This window comes from Rattus norvegicus, chromosome 3 (assembly GCF_036323735.1).
Source record: "Rattus norvegicus strain BN/NHsdMcwi chromosome 3, GRCr8, whole genome shotgun sequence".
Taxonomy (NCBI): domain Eukaryota; kingdom Metazoa; phylum Chordata; class Mammalia; order Rodentia; family Muridae; genus Rattus; species Rattus norvegicus.
The window spans coordinates 166,162,127-166,179,157 of record NC_086021.1 but is presented as its reverse complement, the minus strand read 5'-3'; the positions used below and the strand labels follow the sequence as shown (position 1 = coordinate 166,179,157).

The 17,031-nt window shown below is 51.1% G+C and overlaps 1 protein-coding gene across 6 annotated transcripts; it reads right to left on the bottom strand.

Moving 5' to 3' along the window:
• Nucleotides 1–276: 276 nt before the first annotated feature.
• On the bottom strand, nt 277–16,843 carry Tldc2 (TBC/LysM-associated domain containing 2). Of its 6 annotated transcripts, none has more exons than XM_039106712.2 (6): nt 16,349–16,843; nt 10,723–10,806; nt 8,905–9,045; nt 8,232–8,384; nt 5,645–5,740; nt 277–1,999 (listed from the first exon to the last, which is right to left on the bottom strand). In XM_039106712.2, exons 2-6 carry the CDS (start codon nt 10,753–10,755, stop codon nt 1,769–1,771), a joined length of 654 nt encoding a protein of 217 aa, XP_038962640.1. In that variant the 5' UTR covers nt 10,756–10,806; nt 16,349–16,843; the 3' UTR covers nt 277–1,768. The 6 variants fall into 6 exon arrangements, with proteins under 6 accessions (XP_038962640.1, XP_017447757.1, XP_063141186.1 ...); XM_017592268.3 differs by lacking the exon at nt 16,349–16,843 and having other exon boundaries at nt 277–718; nt 1,926–1,999; nt 10,723–13,131; XM_063285116.1 differs by lacking the exon at nt 16,349–16,843 and adding an exon at nt 10,893–13,131.
• Nucleotides 16,844–17,031: the final 188 nt, after the last annotated feature.

The following is a 17,031-nucleotide window of genomic DNA, read 5'->3' as shown; positions in this document are numbered from 1 at the left end:
TTCTCTTTATTAGTTTTTAGAGGCAGAACCCAGCCTTCTGGGTTTGACAGAATTCTTCAAGTGAAAGTAATCTCTAAAACACAAAAGAGAAGGATGTGTGTGTGTGTGCGTGTGTGTGTGCGCACGCGTGCACATGTCGGTGTATATGTGTGTGTGTGGTGTGTGCGCGCGTGCGTGTGTTGTGTATGTGTGTGTGTGTGGTGTGTGCGCGCGCGTGCGTGTGTTGTGTATGTGTGTGTGTGCGTCTGTGTCCGCTTGACTGGAAGAATATGAACATTTATGGGGGGGTAGGATTTTGTTTTATTTTCTTTTGTTTTTTGGTCTTCTAGGGATCGTCAAATCCCGAAAAGACAAATTTTACACTCCTTCAGTAAGAGCGTCTTTCACACCTTTATAATCAGTTCTGCTGGAGAACAGTGGCTGCCCCTGTTCTTGGGTTTTCGAGCCATAAGGAGACTGGCTGAGAGCCACAGTCCACATGAGGGCTCTTCCCCGTTTTGAGTCAGGCAGAATGGCTGTCCTGTACGAGCATTGCTGGACAGCATCCAAAAGTGACCCAAGCATCTCGGGTCCGGGGAGGTGTCAGCTTAGAGCCCAGGCCTCCAGCTCCCTGATGCAGAACTGCTCCCGCCGGGCCAGCACTTCATTGTTGAAGGTAGCACAGGGGTAACTTCCACCATGGTACAAGTCTCCATCCAACCACAGCCCAAACTGGCCACTGAAGAGAGGGAACAGGCCGTGGAGACAGCTCTGTAGGTAACGTCGGCTGTGCAAGCACAAGGACCTGCCCCCAGCACCCACATAAAAAGCCAGGCAGGTCACATGCTCCTGTGGCCCTAGCACAGGGAGGGCAAGGGCAGATGGTGAGGACTGCCAGTGTCAGTGATATAGTGGAGATGGGCCATGGCCATGTGCGTGCACACACACACACACACACACACACACACACACACACACAAGAAATCATGGCACCGTTGTAGCTCCCTCAGCCATGGCTGTCCTCATCCCTTACACCAGTTTATCAGGATGTGTGGCTTTTTTTTTTTTTTAAAAAAAACAGTCCCTTGGCTTTAAGAACTGTATACTGTGGTACAGAGCCATCACCTCCACCCAGCTTTACAACACTCTAATCTTCACATTTGAGAAAGAACCCAGGAGCTGGAGAGATGGCTCAGCAGTTAAGAGCACTGACCGCTCTTCCAGAGGTCCTGAGTTCAATTCCCAGCACCCACATGGTGGCCCACAACCATCTGTAATGGGATGCTCTCTTCTGAGGTATCTGAAGAGAACTATAGTGTACTAACATATAAATAAAATAAATAGGGGCTGGGGATTTAGCTCAGTGGTAGAGCGCTTGCCTAGCATGTGCAAGGCCCTGAGTTCGGTCCCCAGCTCCGAAAAAAAGAAAAAACAAACAAATAAATAAATCTTTTTAAAAAGAAACAAGAGAAAGAACCCAGGCTGGAAACAGGAAGTGGGTCAGTAGTCAACAATGGCCAATGGACCCTGGGTCCTGTTGCCCCTCCATGGAGCTGAGCTGAATGCAGAATGCTTTTGTTTTACCTTCAGGGAACAACTTAATGTGCTTCCATGTCAAGGGCACACCAGGGTAAGAATACCCTTCACTCGTTTCTGCCAAACTCCCACTCCTGTTCCAAAACGTGCAGGCTGCACATCTCCTAACGAGTCTTGTCGCATGGACCTCAGAACTCTGGGGTTTCCCCATCTTGCGACTCTAATCACATCCACGTGGATGTCCCCACTCACTTCAGACTAAGATGTCACTAAGCATGTGGCCCTCTGGGGATGGGCTGTGGTGCTGATGCCAGAGGGCATGAGAGGAAGGCAGCCTGCCCATTCCACCTGCAGCACCCTTGGGAGAGGGACACGGGCTACCCCAGGATGTGGGGGACAGAGACACGCACCTTCCACTGCCCATCATCAGTGAGTCCAGGTCTCCTTTCACAAAAAAAGAGTTGTGCCCTGTCCACTTAAAGACCTGGGTGAAAAGGAAAAAGCAGGGTTACCTCCCAGTGTTGCCGGTGCCGTTGCAGTCTGACTCCAGGCCACGTGGTGGCAGTGTTGCGCAGGAACCCGAAGCTTCTGGGCTCAATGACTACCAGGAAAGACCGGGCTCCCAGACCTCAAGATTTCCATTTCCTTGGACTTCACCCCTTATGCCCTCTGCCTCGAATCGCCTACATCCTAGCAGCACTGAATAAATGCTGGCAATAAAACAAACCTCTGAGGCTTCCTGATTTCAAAGATAGAAAGAGGGAGACAGCCAGGCCTGAAGCTGGGGTGGAACCGCCTCTCAACCAACCTATCACAGGACCTACAGACCTTTAAGACTCGCCTTAACCTGTGAACTTCCATCCCACCATCTGGGTCACAGCCTCCTCCTGATCTTAACTCCCCCCACCCCATATGCTTCCCACAACCCTCTCCATAGTGAGCTGCAAGGGCCACCAACTTTAAATTACACTGTAATCTTCTACCTAAAGCCTTCTGGTGCCCTCCACTGTGAAGGAGACAGAGTGTGCCTGCCCCCATCCCTGCTTTTCTCCGGGCGCTCTCCTCTCTTACGGATTGCACCTGAGTCACACTGACCTTCTCGTCAGCCACCAGCACCTGAAGGTGCTCATGCCGTGGGGCCTTTCTGCATTCAGACCCCTCTGTCCACAGCACCACCCCCCAACCCCATCCCGGAAGGTCACTTCTTAGCCTACAGCCTGAGTGCCATTGCAGAGAGCCCCGTTTTGACTTCCCTAGGTATCCACCCCCTCTGACACAGCTCCATTCACCCAGCAGTGTGCCTCGCCTTGTCTGCCCCACTCCAGTGTAATTCTAGAACTGCCTGGGTGCCTCGCTACACTCATGAATTAAAAGAGTGAAGACTGGAGAGCCAAAACAGGCAATAAAGTTGCTTTTAAGGGCCCCAAAGTACAGTACGTTGCTTCCTGTAATCAGACGTCCCAAGTGCTAGGAACAACACCCCCAACTCCCAAAGAACAGAAAGATAAAGGCCAGGCTGCGAGGGGATGCGACAAAGCTAACAAGGGAGGGAGGACAAGAAGACCGGATTCTTCAGCGTGTCCGCGCTTCCTCTGCTATCTTCAAGGACGCAGGACGAGTCCTTCTGATTTGAAAGAGCAAGATAAACTTCGCTCCAGGAGAAACTAAGACAAAGTTCGCCGTGTTACTTGGAGTGGCAGTTACTTGTGCAAGCGCTGGGAATTCATAAAGAGCTCCAGCCAAGACACAGGCAAGGATCGAATTTTTCAAAGTATGGGATTCTGTAATAACAGGCCGGGGTGACAGTGACCCCTGGAAATAATGACTTTCGTGTAACAATTTTTTTTTTTTTAGCACTTACACAGCGGGCACGGTTAGGCATTGGTTAGAACAGTAGACACAATAGCAAAACACCTGCCTCGGGGGTTGGGGATTTAGCTCAGTGGTAGAGTGCTTGCCTAGCAAGCGCAAGGCCCTGGGTTCGGTCCTCAGCTCCGGGGGTTGGGGGAGGAGGGACACCTGCCTCAGAGATGTTAAGGAGAAGGTAGATAAAGGACTAAGCAATGGTATATTAGAGACGCTAGCAAGAGAAGTGACGCACAGGGACAATAAAGATCTAGAAGGGACAGTCACTTAAAGGAGTCAGGGTAGTCGCTGTGCTGGGTGCGGTATGGTGGTCCTGAGGGTGGTGTGTTCGGATTCAGAGGAAGGGCTGCTGAGCAGAACAGCACATGCTGAAGCCCTGGGTCACCGTTGGGCCTGTATTTTTTGCCTTCCAGTTTAGGCCAGCATTGCTGGGGCAGAGTGAGGGGGAAAACAACCAGTATTAGAATGAGGCTGGGGAGGAGCCATCGGTATACGGCTATCACGGCTATCACGAGAAGAGCCGCAGAGGAAGCAAGGGCAGTCAGCAAAGATAAGAACCAAGTCTCCGGCTCTGGTGACAGCAGTCAGTGGGAGGTTCCAACAAGAAGAAAATACTAGAACTTTGGGTTTTTAGTATAAGCTGCAGAAGGAAGGTGTGATGACAGACTACCGTCTTGGGGACGCCTTTCCCTTTCTCCCAAGAAGAGACTGTTGCTTGCCACAACAGACCAGGTATATTGTTAGCAAGGCCACCCACACCCCTTTGACCATCTTGGTGGGGGGACTAGATGACCGTGTGACAGAGCGTATTTACCAGCATCTGTGCATTGGAGGGGAGACTTCTAATAACCAACGAAAGCACCCACAACCAGCTCTCCGTCCATTTCACAGAATGCTCTACGCAATTACATGTTCTATCTCACACACCGATGCCGTCCACCTTTGCGGATCCCGAATGTGCACCCTTCTCTGCCATAGCCTCTGCCTCCGGTGTGCCCTGCCTGAGTGGAGACTCTGGGGTTGGTTTGCATATCTCCCCTCACCACTGACTGAGTTGGGCATATTCCCAACCACTTTGCACCTCCGTTCCCTCATCTGTGAGACGAGGCGAGGATAACAGTGTACACCCATGGGGGTTTCACGGCGACTGAATGTGCTGCTCCGTGAGGTGGCAAACACAGGCCTATGAGTTACTGCCGTGACTATAATTTATAATAGAGGTTGTGTGGGCTCTGCCTATCGAGAAGCACCCAGCAGCTTCAGTCAGCCAACAACTGAACGGTAGGAAATCTGCAGGTAGAAGATGTTAGGGACCCCTTATATCCTTTCTTCAAAAGCTCCAGCCCTTCAGCAGTTTGTTCCCTCTGAGGTCTCAGCCACCAGTGCCTGTCACTGAGCTCTTCCGTGTATCCTATGGGGGACCTGAGTACCCAGTCACCAGCTTCCTAGTGAACTCTGTGGGTCCATCCACCCATCTCCTCGCACGTTCCTCCTCCCTTGCAGCTTCCAGCCACTGTCTTCATGGTCACATCCAGCACTTGTCCTTATCGAGGAGTCCAGGGAGCCCCTCCACTTCATTTCGAATGGCCCTCCACCTACCTACTCCTTCCCCTTGTCCTACGCCTTGCTTAGCAGCTGCCACTCCCCCAAGTGTCTGACCTCGTGGAGACCCCTCCTCTCCAACCCCACCTTTGTTCACCCTTCATTCCCTCTGGATTTGCTGGCCTTCTGCCTGGTCTTAGCCCTGCAATCCACTTGGTGTTTCCACTCCCGCCTACCCCTTTCCCATTCTTCGCTGTGAATGCTGCCTGCCAAGAGCTGGTCTGAGAACTCTGGCTACTCTGGTATAAGCCTGGTCAAGGAAGAGCTGCACCCCTGTGAAAAGTGGACAGAGCAGGGATAGCCTCTTTTGGCCACTCGTGCTCTCTGGAGCCCCCTTCTCACACCCAGGGACGGTGTGACTTGTTCTTTCTCCTGCAGGCTTCCTGTGCATGCTCTACAAGATGCACTGTGTGCATCCTCCCCCTCCCACACCTCAGGTCCACCACACTTGAACCCATCTTGTCCTTTCCAGCCTGCACAGTAAATCTTCCTCCTTCCCTCACTGAGTTCATAGTTTCTGGAGATCTCGATGGGCAGCTAAGGGCACTACCATGCCTACCATTGCCCTGTGGAGAAGTGGACAAGAGGCAGCCCATCATGGAGACTCCCCAGAGCTGTGACCTGTCATAGCCTTCCTCCATGACAGAAGGTTGACCCTTACCTTTAGCTGTGGGGAGAAGGAGAAGAGGAATGTCTCTCCAGTACCATAGAAGCCTTTGCTGAGTCGGAGAGCTGAGGAGGAGAAGGCACCAAACATCTGGAAAACAGAGAAAATGGCAAGAAAGGAGCTGGGAGTCCACCAGCCAACTCATCCACCAGGCTTCGGAATGCACGCTTAGTCTCTGGGACTCCTGGGGAGTTGGGTGCAAAGATGGGGGACAGGGCTGTTACAAGTCCCCCAGGCCACCCTCTGTCCCACACTCCTGCCTTCCCTGAGTTGTCATGACTCCCCCACCCCACCTGCCACCCTCTGTTCTGTCTGTGTCTCTGTCTCTCTTCAGGGTCCTGCTGTGTAGCCCAGGCTAACCCAGAACTGACTTCCATGAGAGCCTTTATATGCATGTGGTATGCCCAGTCTACCTTTTCTTAAATATATATCTTTGTGTCTGTTTGTATATATTTTATGAATGTGAAAGTGTCCATGTGTGCGCGCACACACACACACACACACACACACACACACACACACACACATGCGTTCCCATGGTTTTCATATGGAAGCCAGAGGCCAGTATGAAGTACCTTCCTCTGTTGCTTCCCACCTTATGTTTTGAGACCGACTCTCACTAACTCCAGAACTGACCAATGAGACTGATTGGCCAGGCTCCTCCTGTGCCTGCCTCCTGTGGGTTACAGACAAACCCGGCTTTTTTCATGGCTGCTGAGAATTGAACTCAGGCCCTCATGCTTGCGGGGCAAACACTTTACTGACAGAAATATTGCTTTAGCTCCAGATGTACTTATTTTGTAGAAAGAATGCTTCCAGAAGAGGTGGAAATTACAGGGGGGAAAAAGCCATTATCAAAACCCCCCTCTTCCTCCCCAAGGCGATGTATAAAGCTTTACGGATTGCTTCCTTCTGGCGCCTGTTCAGTACCAGAGCACAGACTTTTCTGCACACTGACAGCCCACACATAAGCTGTTCCCTCTAACCTTTTGCCACCAACTTCTAATGTACAAAAAAGCCAAGGGCTGGGGGTAGAGTTCAGCTGGTTAAGTGCTTGCCTAGCACACACGGGGCCCTAGGTTCAAACCCAGTTGAAATACCACCGATGATGATGATGATGGTGGTGGTGCTGGTGGTGGTGGTGATGGTGGTGGTGGTGATGGTGATGATGATAGGTCAAAACAAGGACAGATTCCTTCCACCTTAGACCTAACAGGAAGTTTGCTCTAGCTCCCATACTGACTCTCTTTATATTTCTCAGGCCCACTTGACTACGATACTATGACCCTTCAGTCCTATCCACCAGCTCCTAAGAATGGGGTTTGCTCTTGTATGAGCCCGGGGCTAGTATCACATCCAAAGAGAACTAAGGACAATTCTGGTATTATCTGTTTGTATCACTGTGTATTCAATTGTCCTGGGTTATCTCAAGAATGTGCTTCACATCCTGCTTTGAAGAGAAAGCAACACGTTGGACAGCTATGGCTCAGCGCCTTGCTTCTCGCCTGCCTGCTGTTTGTGTGACTGATAGAACCACCTTCCTTCTGTGGGATGGCTATTGGGATTGGGTATGGATCATCACAGTGCTGCACAGGGACTTCTGGGATGCAGGATTCAGGCTTAACGCTAGGAGGAACTTCTCATTCATAGCACATAGCCTCTGCCACAGACGGGGCTCTGTGCAAACAGCGCGAGTTTCCTGGCTCTCAAGCAAGAAGTCTTCCCAAACAGACTCTCCTGTCTATTTGGAGCCGCCCTGAGATCTCTTCCAACTGTGGAATGTTTCTTCTGCAGAGGAACATTTAAAACCGGCTTGCAATCCTGCCCGCCTTTCTGCATAAAGAATCTGCCAGAAATTCTATTGTTTGAGTGACCACATAGGTTTTGGGCACAGCCGTTGAAGTTCCTCTGTGGCATTTAGGAACAGTCTTTGCTGTCCCCCCTCTGATTTCCTACAATCCATTCCTCCCCCCACAGCTGAGGATAATTTCAAAATATGCGTCCATCGTTTAGATACAGACCCCCTGCCTGAAACCGTCCTGAAGAGCCAGAGGTGGGGCATCTGCCTGTACTCAGCCACTGGAGAGACTGAGGCAGGAGGATTTGTAGTTCAAGGTCAGCACAGTCTACATACGGGGTTCGGAGCCAGCTTATGTCTTAGTGAGAGAGACCCTGTCTCAAAATAAGTCAAAACAACCCAGCCGTGATATGGTGCTTGCAAAGCTAAGAGTGTACGTAGTGCATGGTGTCAGCGGTTAATTGCTCAATGTCCTCCCACCCCACGCCACCACCACTGCCACCCCCACTGCCACCATTGCCACACACATAAAAGGAATTAGACCTAACCCTAAGAGGGCTGGGCCATTTCTGGCTTGATCCTGATTGTCTCCATATCTCTTAACCCGGCACACAGAAGTGATTTCAGACGCACGAGTGGCTCCAAGTATGATTGGTCTCAGTGTCACTATATCCCTATACCTTAGGTGGTGCAGTCTGCTATCTCTGCTTTCTTGTTTATTACCCTTCCCTGGACAGTACCCGATGCTCTGTCTGGGAGCCCCCATGCCCTGGCCCAGCTCACCTGGCCATCCTGGTCTCTCAACAGCAGCAGTACTGGCCCGCTGTGACCCTCCATTTGTCGGTATAGTCGCTGCAGACTGAAACCATCCCTTGACGTGCAGAAGATCAGATTCCAGGGGTGGCCAGTGACTCTCGGGGGCAGGTGGAGACTGAGCTGGAAGTAGGGTTAGAGCTGGGTGAAAGGATTGCCCCTCCATCTGCCCCCTCCCCCTACTCAGCCTTCGTTCTACCCAGAGGCTCTGTGTCTGTTAGCTAATCTTCGCTCCCATTTCACAGATGTGAAAACTGAGGTTCGGGGAGATGGAGACTAGATGGCAGAGCCTGGATTCTAACCCAGGGCAGATCTCTGAGAACTCACCTTGGTTACCTGGTCTTTAGGGGACAGATGAGAGAGTTTCCTCTCCTGGCACACTGTTCTGTGTCTGTCCCACCCCAGCTCTAGCTTTAGTCCCCAGGATCCATGTCACCCTTGCTAGGTTTCCCAATTCTACCCAGTGAGAAGGATGGTACTAGTATGACTAGAGAGGACAGGAAGCCCAGGGAGAAAGCATGATTGATTCGAGGTGATGTTTAGCTAGGGACATTGCAGCTTTGACTTCAGAGCCCCTGGGTGTGGCTGGAATAGGGAAAAGAACTTCGGGGCTGAAGTCCTACTGCACAGAATGTGCCCAAACCTGCTTAATCTCTGAGGCACCTAGGACCTGGCTGGCTTCTGTCAGTTGAGGCTCCACAGGGTCCTGGGGGGCTGGGGCTGGCTCCTCCTCTTCCTCCTCCTCACCCTCCTCCCCAGATAGTGTGTCCTCCATTTCTGTGGGCTGTAACGATTCAAAGAAGCTTGGTAGATCGAAGGACACAGGGGCACCAGCTGCCACCCTGACATCCCATGCTCAAAAGCTACAGTTGTCTTGTCCCTTGCCCAGGCTCCTGCAATGCTAGCCCACCCAAAGGAGCCGGAAACACCCACCATAAGCAAGACTCTGTCCCTGCCTCCAAAATGCTTTCTCCTGGCTAGCCACTGCAAGTGAAGGAAGGGGGCGGGCCAAGGCCTGCACAGTGCTACTCAGAGGGGAATGATGGTCTATTTCTAGTTTGCTCTAGCCCCAGGGTGAGCACCAGGCTCTGAGCTCTAAGCCTGGAAGAAGATAGAAGGGCAGGTGGGGTCCAGTTCTGCTGCAGTTGTGTATGTTAGGACAGGAAAGAGTGGCTTCAACAATAAGATCCATCACAAGAATGGCTGGCATTGATCATCCAGAGCTCTGTGAACAGACCCCGTGTGGACAGCCTGCTGTTATTGGTGTCTTTGAATCCTCTCCCTGTGTCCTAAGAAGGTGCTGCTGATCTCTGCATCACACAGGAAAACCCTGGGGCTCACTTTCAGTCAGTGCAGGAAGAGTGCTGTCACACCTAGCTCTCCACAAAATGTGTGATCGTTCACATGAGTTGTGTGTTGCTTGAAATAGAGGCGTGTGTGTGGGCGGGTTGGTGTGTTGGTTGTTTGTGCGTTTTGAGGGCGAGCTGGGATTTTATGTGAATGTGTGTGTGTGTGTGTGTCTGTGTGTGTGTGTATAAGGTGTGTGTATGTATGTGTGTATGAGTGTGTGTGTGTGAGTGAGTGTGTGGTTGCGTGTGTATGAGGTGTATGTGAGTGAGTGTGTGTGAGTGTGTGCAAGTGAGTGTGTGTGTATGAGGTGTGTGTGTATGTGAGTGTGTGTATGGTTGTGTGTGTATGAGGTGTGTGTGTGAGTGTGTGTGTGTGAGTGAGTGTGTGCGAGTGAGTGTGTGTGGCTGTGTGTGTATGAGGTGTGTGTGTATGTGTGTGTAAGTGAGTGTGTGGTTGTGTGTGTGTAAGTGAGTGTGTGGTTGTGTGTGTGTGAGTGAGTGTGTGGTTGTGTGTGTGTATGAGATGTGTGTGTGGGGGGGGGGCAGGGCTGCTGCTTGGACTCCATGCTCACTCACTTCATTGAGTTTCCACACTCTGCCACGGTGTGATCAAGTGTGCATTCACACATGTGAGTAGGCCTGTGCACAGTAACATTAGGCTCATCGAAGAAGGAGATGCCCGTCTGAGAAGGAATACCTGCTGTGCCCCTTCCTTACCTCTCCTCTACTCAGGCTCAGACATGGAGGGATCCTCAGGATGGGATAGTCCCACAAGGGACAGCAACAGTGTCTATTCCCTCTGGAGGAGGGTCTCAGGACCTTGGGATGTCCCAGGTCCTCCATCAGCCCTTTCTTTAAAGCCCCACCAGCTAGAAAGGACTTAAGAGGGGTAAATACACCCAGACACACACACAGACAGACCGACAGACAGACACAGACACACACACCATACATACACACACACACCTCATACACATACACACACACACCATACACACACACACACACACACACACACACACACACACGAACACACCATAGCCCAGGCCCCTCCCTGCTAGAGAGCTCATCTCCCTTCCCAAGTGAATTCCCTGCTTGTGCCGGACACTTACCAGCTGAGTGTACCGCCATTGCCGGCCTTTCATTCTGTCAGAGCTCAGGACAGGGTGTAGTCCTTGGGCCTGGCGGAGGAAATGCTGCAAGACAACGACAGCAATGAGGAGGTGCCTGGGCACACCCCACTGGATCCATGCCTACCCAGCTGCCCTTTGCTCCCTCTCACCTGTGATCCCCAGGCCAAGTGGCCATGGGGTGGGTCTGTGAGCAACTTGGCATTTAAGGTCGCATGTGTAGCCAGCACCTAGCACATGTTAGCCGTACACAGCTGGAACCTAGCACATGTTAGCCATACATAGTGAATTCCAGCTGTAAATTCTGGCCACTTCAGTGCATTTGCCAGAAGTTTGGCCTGGGAACATTGATTCTCTTTTAGGATACCTAATGTCTGGACTATGGATTCAGGACCACTGGTTCCCTAAATGACAGAATAAATCCATTTGCTATTTGCACCCCAGGCCTCAGTTTCCCATTGTGTAACATTTAAAAAATATGCTAAGCCAGGCATAATGGTGCACACATTTAATGCCAGTACTTGGGAGACAGAGGCAGGTGGGTCTCTGCAACAAAGCCAGCCTGGTCTACAGGTCAGCCAGGGCTACACAATGAGACCCTTCCAAGAAGAAGGAGGGGGGGGTGGAGAAAAAGAAGAATGTTATGTGTATATGTATTTGTATTTGTGGCCATGAACTAAGGCTCTCCTTCTATCTTTATGTGGGGTCTAAGAATTGAGCTCAGGGGATTGGGGATTTGGCTCAGTGGTAGAGCGGTTGCCTAGCAAGCGCAAGGCCCTGGGTTCGGTCCCCAGCTCCGAAAAAAAAAAGAAAAGAATTGAGCTCAGGTCATCGGGCTCGAATGACCCACTTTTACCCACTGAGTCACCTCACTGCACTTCTATCTAACATTCAACATATTGTACCAAAACCCTCAGAATACTTTCCAGGACTGACAGCCTACAATTTGCATCCCTGTCAGCCAATGAGTGTGTAAAAGCCTGAAGGGCTGTGATCAGACCGAAGAACTGACCTTTTGAAGACATAGTTTTGCCCAAGAGTGTGTGGTTCAGTAGGAGGTACTGTGTGCTAGGTACTTACCTAGCAAATATGAGGCCCTGGATCCAATTCTAGTATAAAGAGAAAGGAAGGGAAGGGGAAGGAAAGGGGGAGAAAGGAAAGAAAGAAGGAAGTAGAAGGGAAAATGAAAAGGAAGTGAAGGAAAGGAGTGGGGAGAGGGGAGAGAAAGAGCACAGACTGTAGCTCAGGGATAGTGGCAAATCACACCCTCCCCCTCTTACCCAACACACGGTAGCTTAGCCCATGTGTGCACAAGGCCATCGGAAAAAGAGGAGGCAGGGAGGGGGATTAGGGGAGAGAGAGAGAGAGAGAGAGAGAGAGAGAGAGAGAGAGAGAGAGAGAGAGAGAGAGAGAGACCCTTACTTGGTTTTGCAACCTTGGGCAATGACTCTGCCCCTCCTCATCTGTTAGCACTACGTCTGTCTTGTAAGAAACGAAGATAACGTCCAAGCATCAGGATGCTAAGCCTAGCCTCCGTCTTCCCATCCATCCTCCCTCTCCTGTGCTCAATTTTGTGTGGTGAGCTGTAGCACCTGCCCTTTGGTGCCACTGGATAAATGCCAGGGGTTATCACACCCGCCTCTTGGAGAGATCCAGTGTTCAATTCCTGACAAAGGCCCACTTGGCCTCCTCTTGAGCCTCAGTCAAATCCAAGGTGAGGGTCAGTAGGGGAAGGGAAGGGAAGGGTGGGAGCTAGGAAGAATGCGGCTGAAGATACTCACCCCAACAATCACTGATGACCCTTCTGCAGCTCAGCTCATCCACTGAGGCCTCTGTTTCCCCCCAAAGAGAAGGCCAACCTAGAATGGCCTGTCCACCTGGCTGTCTGGACACAGTGACTTGGGTCCCAACTCTCGTCTTCTGTGTGTGACTGGTGTCTCTGCCCCGCCCTGGCTCCAGTCCTTCTCCCGGCCTCTTATACCTGCCCTGAGGCGGCAGTCCTGGCTCCATGCCAGGTCAGTTCCAACTGGGAAGGCACCAGTGATTATCCTACATCAGAAACTCAAATCCCACAAACACAGGAACAAGACCGTGCCCCCCCCGCCCCCCAGTCCTTAGCTCTGTTGCCATCAGTTGCAAGATGGGAGAGATACCAGGCTCTGTGCCACCAACGTGCTTCTCTCTGGCGCCTAAGTAAGTACCACTTGTTTACTGATGCCCACCGTGGGGTAGGGGTCAGTCCTCTCACTTAAGGTTAGAACTGGTGCCGTGGAAAATGACAAGAGAAAGGGCTGTACTGCGGGCTCTCCACCAACCACACACAAGAAAGGTCTACACTTTGGGTTCTCCACCAATGACTGCAAGCTGTAGGGAGCCTAGGTCTAAACTCTACCCCCCCGCCCCGCCCCCCACCCCAAGGACTTTCTTCATTGGCCTGGGGACATTTGGCAAGGTCTCTCACAGGAATCCCAATGTCTGGCACACAGTGGGCACCCTGCCAATGGGGTTACTTCTCTACGTGTGGCTCGCAGTGAGGACTGCTATATTTTTTAATCACAGGACTCAAACTTGGAGGGGGGCTTCAAAGTGAGCGGCTCCACAGGGCCAGGAGTCCCTGAAAAACATGCTGGGAAGATGAGCTTGCTCACACAATGGCTCTGCCTAGCTCCACACAGCTAGAAGACTGTCCTAATGGCCACCAGATGACTTGGGCTTCAAGGCCAGGTACCCTGAGGGACATTCCCTCTAGGAAGTACGGACTGCCTAAGGACTTGTATTATAGGGAAAACAGGAAAATAAAGGGTCCTGTTGTCACCTCAAACATGGCTGTTGCAATGGGTGTTTGAGCTATAAACAGCTCAGGGTCACAGGCCTGGAGCTTCCTCCTCCCCTCTCCCCCACTTCTTTCTTTCATTTTGTTTTCTTTTTTAAAAATCGTTTTTAATAATTTACTTATTTCCATTTCATATGCACTGGTGTTTTGCCTGCATGCGTGTCTGTGTGATGGAATGTGTCAGATCTTGGAGTTACAGACAGTTGTGAGCTGCCATGTGGGTGCTGGGATTTGAACCTGGGTCCTCTGGAAGAGCACTCAGAGCCTACAACCCCCGAGACATCTCTTCAGCCCCCCTTTTAAAAAAAATTTTTTTTCGGAGCTGGGGACCGAACCCAGGGCCTTGCACTTGCTAGGCAAGCGCTTTACCACTGAGCTAAATCCTCAACCCTTTAAAAATTTTTGAGACAGGGTTTCATGATGTAGCCTGGCTGGCCTGGAACTGGCTATGTAGACCAGGCTAGCCTCAAAGTCCCAGAGATCCTCCTGCCTCTGCTTCCTTGGTGCTGGGATGGTTAAAGGCTGCCACACCTGGCTTACCCACTGCCTCTTGCAGACCCCTTTCCCCTACATTCAGTACTTGACCACCAAGCACTCTGAGAGACCAGTGAGGTTAGCCTGGCTGTCCCGTTTTGTGTCCTCATGTCCTGAAGATTCTGTATGTGATATGACAGGAACACCCCCATGCCAGGTTACAGTCCCTTCAGAGATGCCACTGTAGGAATTCAGGTGCTCCGGGGCCTAGCAGTCCTGCCCTGCCATGCAACTCTCTTCATCTTTCTCTGCCACCAGACTTGCATGTCCCTTCAGAACACGACCATCACCACCATCACCGTCACCCCCAGGAATGACTTTTGTTGTGTATGGTGCTGAGAATTGAACCCAGGACCTTAGCATGCTAAGCAAGCATCCTATAATCGAGCTATATCCCTAGTCTTTGATTTCTTGAGAGAGGGTTTCTCTATGTTGTCAAGGTTGACCTAGCATTCACATTTGGGGGGAGGGGTTATTTTTATGTCTGAGCATTTTGCCTGCTTGTCTGTACCTGTACCATAGGTGTCCCCAATGCCCAGCAGCTCAGAGCCCTTGGAACTAGAGTTACAGGTGGTTGGTTGTGAGTCACCAAGTGAGTACAGGGAACCGAACCTGGGCTCGCTCCATAAGGAACAAGTACTCTTTTTTTTTTTTTTTTTTTTTTTGGTTCTTTTTTTCGGAGCTGGGAACCGAACCCAGGGCCTTGCGCTTCCTAGGCAACCGCTCTACCACTGAGCTAAATCCCCAACCCCGGAACAAGTACTCTTAACCGCTGAGCCATCTCTCGAGTCCCTGCCTCGAACTCTTGATCCTAAATGTTGGCATCATAGGTCTATGCCACTGAGCCTAGTGCCTTCAGGAAATGATGTATTCACCGGAGGGGAAAGGTGAGTGGGGGTGAAACACTCACACTGAGGATTATTTCCAAGAATGAGAATGGAGACATTTTGCAAAGGGGTTTCAGGAATGTGTGGAAAGTGTTTCCTCTGCGCTGTTAAGGGCAGAATCTAAAATTCTGTATTATTTCAGCAACACAAGTTAAAAAGAGTCAAGAGAGAACGACCAGAAGGGGACACCCCTGTGTTCACTGGGCCGTCCCGCTCTCCTCTGAGCTTGGGTGGGTGTGGCACCTGTCTGACATCCTCCCTCTGGGTCTCTCTTTGGACATGTCCGCAGATGCTTCGGAGTGGCCCTGTTCTCTATTAACTGAGGCTCTCTTACCCTTTCACACCTCCAAGCCCATCCTTCCTGCCGAAACAAACAGTGGCGTCACTGTTCTGCCTCGAAAGCCGGTAATGGGAGATGAACTTGACATCACTTGAGTCCTCGCTTCTGGCCAACAGTGTCTGGCTCGTCGAAGCAGAACACATCCTTTCTCCATGGCTTCTAGATGCATCGGCGTCCCCTTAGCCACCACAGTCATGTTCCTCAACCTCTAAGCTCAACCAGCATCTGTTCTTGTCAGCATGGAGATTTACTTCCAGATGTAAATTAGATGCTGCGACTCCCTGCTCACAGTGTTTGTCACTGCAACAGGGACAACGCAGGCTGCTGCTTATGGCCCCTGGTTCCTGCTTTCCATTCTTATATCTCCCAGGGGCTTCCAGTCATAGTAACCACCCCTCCCTGAACATCTGTCACACTCTCTCCTCCTCCAGGGACATAGCCCTTGCTCTTCAGTCTGCCCCAGATTCTCTTCCCAGGCCCTCCAGCTAGCTCAGCATACAGGTCACTTCCTCAGAGAGGGTTCCCCAATAACCCTGTTCACGTGGCTTTCATTTACCAGCCAGTGGCTTATTTCTTTCATGATTCGTATGATGAAAACAACCTTCACTTTGGTGAGTTAACTTCTGTTTGGCTTTCCATCCTGTCTGTCAGTTTGGCGGGCTCCAATGAGAGAGCTGAGGCTGATCTTCCATTTAGGTCGCCAGCCCCTTCATTTCTTACAACCTGCCGCTAAAGCCATCATTGAAGGCTTTCTCCTTGATCAGATTTTTTCTTTTTTTTCTAACAGCACCCTCTGGGTGCCTAAGTTGGATAATTAGTAGCAGGCCCTAGGTTGGGTCAGCCTCTGGTCAAACAAACCAAGCCAGGCTACTTCCAAGCTGTCTGACGTGGCCGTGCATTCCAGTGACCCACTGCTGTGTGAAAAGAAAACGGGGCGGGCGAACCCTGCCGCCTCCAGAGAGTTGTTCTGCAGTCCGTGTGACTGGTAAGAGAACTTACTTCCGCTCTACTCACCACGGGTGGTGGCTCAAGGCCGCCAGTGAAGCATCTGTAAGCTCATCCTTTCAGGTCTGGTGGCCAGTGGGGACTAGAGCTGGAGTTGGCGGGACTGACCTCACGTGGCCACCCCACCCCCCTTACTCTTCACCTGGCTCTTGGATTCCACGGCTGGAGAGAGGGAGCAACAGAGAAAGCTCATGAGCGAGAGGCTTGACAGATGCCCAGTTACACAGATCTGCCCAGACTGGAGGGCAGGAAGGAGACCCTGTGGCTGCTGGGAGTCCCAGGGTCGCTGTGAGAAGGGCTATTGGTTAGATGGAGAACAGCAACTCCTGAAAGTTGTCCTCTCACCTTTGCCTGTGCACTGTGGCATGTGTGCACTTGTGTGAGTACATGCATGTGTGACATGCACGCAATAATAATGATGATGAAATGATAATAATAGAGCAATTGGAATATATATATATATATATATATATATATATATATATATATATATATATGCTTCTCTTTGGAGAATGCAACCAAGTTCTTTAATCCTTAAAAACATAAGTTCCTTAATCGACAAGGGTTGACAGACTTTTGTGGTCCCACTGCTGTTTGGAAAGGTTAAACCCATGAATTCAAGGCCAGTCGGCAATATAATGAGACCCCTGTCCTGACAGAGAGGTGTGGGGGGAGAATGGAGCATGGTCTGC